This window comes from Myotis davidii, unplaced genomic scaffold (assembly GCF_000327345.1).
Source record: "Myotis davidii unplaced genomic scaffold, ASM32734v1 scaffold237, whole genome shotgun sequence".
Lineage (NCBI taxonomy): Eukaryota > Metazoa > Chordata > Mammalia > Chiroptera > Vespertilionidae > Myotis > Myotis davidii.
This window is the reverse complement of record NW_006287912.1, coordinates 215,130-224,317: the sequence shown is the minus strand read 5'-3', so window position 1 is coordinate 224,317 and position 9,188 is coordinate 215,130. Positions and strand designations below refer to the sequence as shown.

Genomic DNA, 9,188 nt, shown 5'->3' with positions numbered 1-9,188 from the left:
TTCCTCTGTCCAATATACCATTCTTTCAGCACATCTCTGCTAGAAGTTAGAAAACCCAGCTTGTTTTATGAATTCTCACTGTGTTGTGAATGACTAATAACACTCCCCCAATAAACACACACACACACACACACACACACACACACACACACACACACACACACACAGTCTACACTGCCCTGGTAATTTCAAGCTGAAGGGAAAGGAGGCTGCCAAGTCCTGATGACCTGTACTCAGCAAAAGGGAGCAACTCCCCAAGTGTGGCATTGAGCTAAGCGTTAGCAAGCTCATTAGTAAGGTAGTCTAAAATGATTAGCTGGAAGACAACTGTCTTCTTTATCAGAGAACCTGGGCTTTTTATAATGATATGAATTGTCCTTCAGAGGGAGGAGGATAGGAAAGATGTTTGAGGGAGTGAAAGAAAATGGGTGGCATAACTTCCTGGCCAAAAACACAGCCTTAAGCTTGGGTCTTGGTTTGGGGGTTTGAACAAAGAAAATGAAATGGAAGGATTGTTTCTCTGGCCTATTGCAGTAAGTATTTAAATGAGAGGTTTTTGTTCAGGGCAAATATGCACAGGCTATGAGATGATGTTAAGGACAGAAGGAAGGAGAGGGAGGAAAAGAAAGCCACTCCTAAAGCATGCTCAGGACAAGGTGGTCTTCTTTAAACCAAGACAATAGTACAGTGGTGATGGAGTGATTATCTCAGCTTCCAAAAGGAACCTCAGCAAATACCATGCCTCATTCTGGATCATGTTTATTAAACTGCTGAGTCATCACCCAGAACCAACTGGCATCATAATTTACTTGATTTATTATTGTTTTTATTGTCTTATATTGTTTCTTTTGGTTTTGGGAGGGGTAAGAAGATCAGGTTTTTGTGTGTCGATGCTGCTTCCGTTTTTGCTTTGTGTAAAACAAAAAAGCAGTCTCAGGAAAGACATTTTAGAATGAACAAAAATGAAAGGAAGTAGCCTGGTAGACCCCTTTATACCTCAACACCTCAGAGAAAATGATGGGTCATTATTGAGAGAGAGAGAGAGAGAGAGAGAGAGAGAGAGAGAGAGAGAGATATGTACCAATCAAATTAAGTGCCTGACTTAGAAACAAAACATTTCATCCAGGCCAGTGCTCTTTTCTAGCGGGCTCTCATACCATGGTTTCCATTAAAGAATGCAGGAAATTCATCCATATCAAATGAAGAGAAAGAGCTGCATTTTTGCAACTGGGGAAAAGGGAAAGAAAGAAGAGTTTGGGGGATGCTTTTTAGTGCAGTGATATACATATAGTAGGCACTCAATAAATTTTAGTCAAAGAATGAATTCATTTATGTGGGGGTTACTTAAATCAGCAGGGAACAAAAGTAAAACCTTACACACACACACACACACACACACACACTCACAATTTCTTTGAAAATGTAGGTACTTTTCTATTTATCTCATTTTCACTTTTAAAATGAAAGCTATGTTGGATAATATTTGATAATATTTCTCTTCTTTCCTTCTTCATTTTCACCTCATTCTGATGTTGTTTTTTTGATACTTGTTCTTAGCATTAGTTATTTTTCTTCACACTACTCTGCTAGTCACTCCTTAAGAAGTAAAAGACAATAGGACTAGGAGGTAGCCACAGAGCTTCATATTTTTTAAAAAATGAAAAGCTAGTGAAAATAAAAGAAGAATGTAAAGCAAAGTATGTGATTCAATGAGGTACCAGCCATGGCCACAAAGGATATTTTAGAAAATAACTTATCAACCAATGTATAAGACAAACCTAAGACCCTCTTTCTTTAATATAGGACATTTAAATAGTTTTCATAGATAATATGGATCAAAATATAAAATTAAAAAGGAGTATTTTTGTTTCTGAAATTTTACTGTTTTAGAAGGTATCCCAATTGATATACCAGGGAATCTATTGGTTATAATGACTTATGATACTACTGCTAGAGTTTTTGAAGCCTTCATTTGATTAGCTTATGGGAGCCTCTGGTTAAAATTTTAACACTTGGTTGTCAGGAATAAAACATCATTTCTTCTTCGGTTACATTTAATTAAATTTGTTGCTAGCAAAAAAAAAAAAAAAACAGCAATAGGGAGGGGTTCATTATTACGGCATATGAGAGGACAAGTGCTGTCAGTTTGAATTAAACTGTATTTCCTGTCTCCTTATTTAATGCTTGGCATGAAAACTGTTTTTTTATTTATTTTTTTAGCCACTCCTGATCAGTATGGACTCTCATTCTACATATGAGGGATATGTGCTTTATACCAAAACAGCATGATAAAGTCACTTAAAGAAGCTATTGTAGTCATCCATAAACGTGAGTTTCAACAATGAAATTAAAATTCAGTTCTCTTTCACAAGAAATTTTCCTTTTCTTTTTTCCCTTTTTTTCAGTTTTATTGACAAATAATTGTAAGATAATTAAAGTGTGCAATGTGATGATTTGACATACTTATACATTGTGAAAGGATTCCCCCATCAAGTTAACACATGACATATTTAACTTTTTTGGTGAGAACATGTATGTTCTTTTCTCTTATGTTCTTTTTTAATGCTTTAGGAATGGCATTTTGTTTTAAGAAAATGATCATATTTGAACTTTTGATAGGAAATAAAATGATTTGCCTTTTGTGTTTTTGTGTGCTCTAGAAAGCCTCACCAGACAGCTTCCTGTTTCCTGAGAATCATTACGTGATCAGCTACAGGGATGAAAGTCTTCAAGTTGATAGCAGGGATGGTCATCCTCACCTCTTTGTTTTTCACCTGTTTGGGGCAAATTCCAATCACTGTATTCTGCTCTATAGACTGGTTCATGGTTACGGTACACCCGTTCATGTTGAACAGCAATGTATATGTACACTTTCATGAGTTACACTTGGGCCAGGGTTGCCCTGTCAATCATGTTCAGTCACATATCTACAAGTTTACCTACCGTGTTACCGAATGTGGCATCAGAGCCAAAGCTATCTCTCAGGATATGGTTATGTACAGCACTGAGATACATTGTGCTTCAAAGTCTACCTCATCTAAATACACATTTCCAGTGTCATGCACTGCCCCCCAGTACTCCCCATGGCTCACTACTCCCTACTGCATGAAAGAAGCCAGCAAGATACAAACCACAACCCAGGATGGTGAGACAGGCTACGAGGTGTTCACCTTGTCACAGTCCAGCCAGAGGCCCAACTGCAATTGTCCACCTTGTGTCTTCAACGAAGGAGAGTGTTCCCAGGCTCCACAGCGTAAAGCAGAGGCTCAGAAGGGCCATTCTAAGCCGTCATGTTTATTTGTGGATATATCTGAGGATTGATCTCTGTTCAGACAATCTACTTGAGTCCATGTGATCTCAGTTTGGGGTCTCCTGTTGATGCTCTTTCTAAAATTAGTATATATCCCTGTCCGGTGTGGCTCAGTTGATTGGGCATTGTCTCATGCACTGAAAGGTTGCCAGTTTGATTTCCAGTCAAGGCACATGCCTGGTTTGCAAGCCAGATCCCCAGTGGGGGCCATGCAGGAGGCAGCCAGGTAATGTTGCGCTCACACATCAATGTTTCTCTCTCTCCCTCTCCCTTCCTCTCTATCTACAAATTGGTGAAAGTCTTTTAAAAATAAATAAAATTAGTATGTGATATTTACTAATATCAGGCAGGTAAATGTTCTTGTGGCTCTCTTATGAGGGCTTTTGAAAAGGGCAGCCTGTGTTAACTTTTTGAATAAAGTTTTTTTAATATTTTTTATATCTTTTTTAAAAGCAAAAATAAAGTTCTGATGGCTTAGAAATGTCAGTTGGGGACTTTAATTAATAAATATATATACTATGGATAATAAATATATACATATGTACTTACTATGGATGAGACATTGTTCTATGTGCTTTTCAAACATTGGTGCCTGGTCTTTTTTTTTTTCTAGGATAACTTATCTCTCCTTCAAGGTCCCGAGGTGAATCCCTCCCTCTGTATCTTCATTTTACTTATACTCTGCAGCATTCAAATTAGTTCTTAGAAATCAGAAACACCAATCAGAAAGAATATATGCACCCCTATGTTCACAGCAGGGCAATTTACAATAGCTAAGATTTGGGAACAGCCCAAGTGACCATTAGCAAATGAGTGGATTAGGAAACTGTAGTACACTTGCATAATAGAATACTATGCAGCTGTAACAAAAAGAAATAAAGAATTCTTATCATTTGCAACAGCATGGAGGGACCTGGAGACTATTATGCTAAGCGAAATAAGCCAGCCAGAGAAGGATAAGCATCACATGATCTCACTCATAAGTGGAATCTAATGAACAAAATTAACTGATGAACAAAATAGATCCAGAGACATAGAAGCATTGAACAGACTGACAAATTTCAGAAAGAAGGCAAGGAAGGGGCGGGGAGTGATTAATCGGGTAACTTATATATATATATGGACACAGACAATAGAGTAATGAAGGCCTGGGAAGGGCAGATGTGGGGAGGAAGGGGTCAATGGGGAAAAAAAAAACAAACAAAGGGGACATCTGTAATACTTTCAACACTAAAGAAAAAAACAAATTAGTTCTTAGCTACATACCTTCTTAGATCTATGGCTGTATCACTTTTTACCCATGAAAGGCATAGGCTGCACTAGTGGTTTGGTTTATAAGCCACGAATGGCTCTAAAAATCTTTCAAGTCACACCCCACTAACTAGACTGTGAGCTCCTGAGAGATTGATAATACTTTAAAAAGAGTTTTGTGCCTGACTTTTGTGATCAGAATATTTTCACTCAAGTTTGGCAATCCATTAGTATTTTTCAAAGACTGGGAGGGGGAAGGGTAAATAAAACGTTTCAACAAATATGCATTGCATACTATTACATTCCAATCACCATACTAGGCACTGAGGATATGGCAGTGAATATAAACTAAGGCTCAGAGAAATTAAGTAAACAAATAAACAAGTAAACAGAAATTTAGAGAGCAACAAATGTCATGAAGAGCTTAAAACACAGTGATATGAGAGAAATTGCAAAATAGGTTAAAGCAGTTAGGAAAGGCCTCTGAGGTACTGTCATTTGAAATGAGTCTTGAATGTGAAGAAGGAGCCAGCCCTGGGATGATCTGAGAGAAAACATTCCAGATAGTAGAAGCATCTCATTTAATCCTCACAACACTGAGAGTGCTCTTATTATATCCATTTTACAAATAAGTAACTAAGGCACAGAGTGAAACTTGCCCAAGGCAAACACCCCTATTAAGAATCAGACAATGTTAGCACAATATACATGATGATATACACACAAAGTGCTTCAGTGGATGAGTAGACATTAGAAATTCAATCATTGTCTTAGTCCATTTGGGCTGCTATAACAAAGTATCATAGACTGAGTAGCTTATAAAAAACAGAAATTTGCTTCTCATGGCTCTGGGAGTTGGAAATTCTAGATCAAGGTACCAGTACAATCAAGTTCCAGTAAAGGCTATCTTCCAGGTTTCAGACTGTTATCTTCTGATTGTGGAAAGGTATCTAGAGAACTCCCTAGGGACCCTTTCATAAAGATAATAATCCCATTCATGATGACCCAATCCTCATGACCTAATCACCTCCCAAAGGCCCCCCCACCTACTAATATCATTGGGGGTGAAGATTTCAACACATGAATTTTGGAGAGGACACAAACATTCAATCCATTGTAGTCATGTTAGTTGAAGAAAAATAGCTATTCATTTAAAATTTTTCCTGTTCCTTTTTGAGGAAAATCAGGTAATAATCCCTGAAAGCAATGTATTCATTCAGCAAATGTTTATTGAATTTGTCCTATGTGCCAGGAATTATGTTAGATGTCGAGCTTGATTGGGGAACAAGACTAATGCAGTCTAATCAAGAGGATACAAGTAAAGAAGTGTAGGGACCTAGAAGTTACTCTAACCTGGAGAATAGGACTGTACAAAGACATGAGGATCTGGGCTATGGCCATCAGAGAAACTGCAATGGGAGGGGGTAGCTGATGGTGGTGAGAGTTGGGGCTAAGGAAATAACTGTAAACAACACGATGTACAAGAGAACTAGCACTTCCTTCACTCATCCTGTTTTCCGAAACTTACAGATTATTAAACACTAGAACACATATAAATAACTTAGCAAACAATACTAGACACATTAAACCTGTAGTACCATATGCAAGTTATGCACTTAATAACTGTAAGGGGCAATATTCATGAAGACACCCCCTGAAGTTGTATAATGTATCAGGCTTGGAGGAGACTGAAGGCCTACGTGGTAATAATATTCATCAAGTGCCAGATATATTATATACATAATCTCATTTAATACAACAACTTTATAAGATAACAATTATTTATTCATTTTTATAGATAAAGAAACTAAGGCTCAGAGAAATTGAGGCTGTATAGTTAATAACATCACTGGGATTCAAACCCAGGTTTGTCTAGCCCCAAAATTCACTTTCCCCCTATATTAAACACTCCCTACCAGAATACAGAAACTTCCAGTTGGGTTGGGAGATCCAGGAAGATTTCCTGGTAGAAGTGGGCAATGATCCCACTCTTAGAAGATAGAGAAGATTTGTCTCACAGAGAAAAGAAGAAGAGTATTCTTGGTGAGCATAAACACTGAGGACAGGGTGGAGAAATGTACTGTGTTGATAGGAAGACACCTAGGGGGTTATTGCTCTAAAATAGGTGAGAGGCGATGAGGAGAACAGATAGGGGAAGGAGTTGAAGTGTAGGAAGAGATGAAAGCAAGAACCATTTTAAGTAAAGAACAACAGGACTTTATTTTAGCCTAGAAAACAGTTAAATATCTACGTAAGCCCCATTCATGGTTAAGAGATAAATTAAGTAGTGCAGAAAAAATTGGAGTGTAGAATACTCCAGGCCCAGGAGCAGAGAGGACAAGACTTGAGCTAAGTCCTAATCTGTCTAACTGAATATATGTGAAAAAGAAGAGATAGAATAAAAAAAATCCCAGTTTAGAGCCCGAGAAGCTAAGAATACATGATAAGCTTTGTATTTAAGTAAGAAAATTATAGTGTAGAGGTGAAGATGAGTCTAGTTTAGACATGTTGGGTGTGAGATGATAGTGACATCCAAGTGGATATGTCCAGGAATTAGCTCAAGAAATAGAGCTTACTTGAGCTGGAGCTTGAGTAAGGGATGCAAGGGATAATTGCTGGGAAATAAAGTCTTGAGATCACGTGAATAAGGCAATTAGGGCCACAGAATCAGAATTCCCTGATGCTAAATCTTTAAGGCACAGTTAAGAAAAGAAGAAGAGACACCAAAGGGGACAGAAAAGAAGTGATCAAGAGGTGAAAGGAGAAATATGACTCATGGAATTCTAGGATGGAGAGCTAGGGGGACTGTATTTTCCACTGCAACCAATAAATCAAGATAGAGTAAGCCTAGGCATCTTGGAATTAGAAGACTTTGAACTAGACCATACTAGTAAATGAGAGATAAATTTTCATCAGGTGAAAATGGAGTGCAAGAGCATTCTAGGCAATGGAATCAGCAAGAACAAAGATGCAAAGCAATACTGTGATCAAGAATCATATTTTGCCTGGGCATACATCTCAGCATGATTGGGCATACTTTTTTCAGGAGCACTCTGCACTTATTAACTTGGAAAAGTTATCACTTAGTATCAGTGTACTTCAAACATTTCAGTTGCATATTTGATATTTTCCACTTGATTGTATGCCTCTTGAGCACTGGAAAACCTCTCCTCTTCGTCTGCTTTCTTGTTTCACCATTTTGCCTTTACCTTACATAGAACTTGGTAAAGGTACTCAGTAAATGCTCAATCCATTTGACTGACTGACTGTTACTGATAAAGGGCCTGGGAGTTCATAAGCATAGTAACCATTTAAAATATGGCAATACACTTGTGCACTGCTGGTGGGAATGCAGACTTGTGCAGCCACTATGGAAGACAGTATGGAGTTTCCTCAAAAAGCTACAAATGGAACTCCCATTTGACCCTTTGATCCCACTTCTAGGAATATATCCCAAGAAACCAGAAACACCAATCAGAAAGGATATATGCACCCGTATGTTCATAGCAGCACAATTCACAATAGCTAAGATTTGGAAACAGCCCAAGTGCCCATCAGCAGATGAGTGGATTAAAAAACCGTGGTACAATCTACACAATGGAATACTATAACTCTATTAAAAAGAAGGAACTTTCATCATTTGCAACAGCATGGATGGAACTGGAGGGCATTATGCTAAGGGAAATAAGTCAGTCAGAGAAAGATAAATGTCACATGATCTCACTCATATGTGGGATACAATAAAATTTTAAAAATAATAATAATAAAAAAAATAGATAAAAAAATAAATAAAATATGGCAATATAAAAATGCCTTAAGAAAAATGGCATTTGAATTGGCAAATTTACTTACCTTTGAAATGCCACTCTAAAAGAGTATTTTCCTCCTTTATCATAGAAATGGTCATTCCATTTTAAGGTAACATGATTTATAAAAGCCTACCACACAGTTTTAATCATATTTGCGATAACAATAAGAAGTGCTTTCCTGCCATCAAAAGAGTCACTCATAAAAGGAGACTCAAAGGAACACTTAAATTTTATTCCTGTAAACTAAAAACAGCAAACAAGCATTGAACAGACCTTCAAACCTCAGAGGGAAGGCAGGGAAGGATGGGCGGGAGGGGAGGGGGAGATGGTAAGAGATCAACCCAAGAACTTGTATGCATATAAGCATAACCAATGGACAGAGACAATAGGGAATGAAGCCCTGGGCTGGGGGGCAGGGTGGGCTGGGAGAGAACAATGGGGAGGAAAGGGGACATATGTAATACTTCTAACAATAAAGAATTTTTTAAAAATCTGTGTAAAGAATATATGTAAATGTTCAGGGCAAAAGTCTTTTATTCCCAATTTTAACCAGTAGACCATTTTGGTGATGCATGTAACTATCAAAAATAAACTCAAAACGGATAAATGACTTAAATGTAAGACAAGAAACCATAAAAATCTTAGAAGAATCCATAGGCAGCAAAATATCAGACATATGTCGTAGCAATATCTTTACCAATACAGCTCCTAGGGCAATGGGAACTAAGAAGAAAATAAACAAATGGGACTACATCAAAATACAAAGCTTCTGCCCAGCAAAAGAAACCATCAACAAAACAACAAGAAATGAGAGCATG

The 9,188-nt window shown here is 37.6% G+C and overlaps 1 protein-coding gene across 1 annotated transcript; it reads left to right on the top strand.

Annotated features, from left to right (window-relative positions):
• Positions 1-2,640: 2,640 nt before the first annotated feature.
• On the top strand, positions 2,641-3,321 carry PLAC1 (placenta specific 1). Its single transcript, XM_006759720.2, has one exon. The coding sequence runs from the start codon at positions 2,719-2,721 to the stop codon at positions 3,319-3,321; it is 603 nt and encodes a 200-aa protein (XP_006759783.1). The 5' UTR covers positions 2,641-2,718.
• The last annotated feature ends 5,867 nt before the right edge of the window (positions 3,322-9,188 follow it).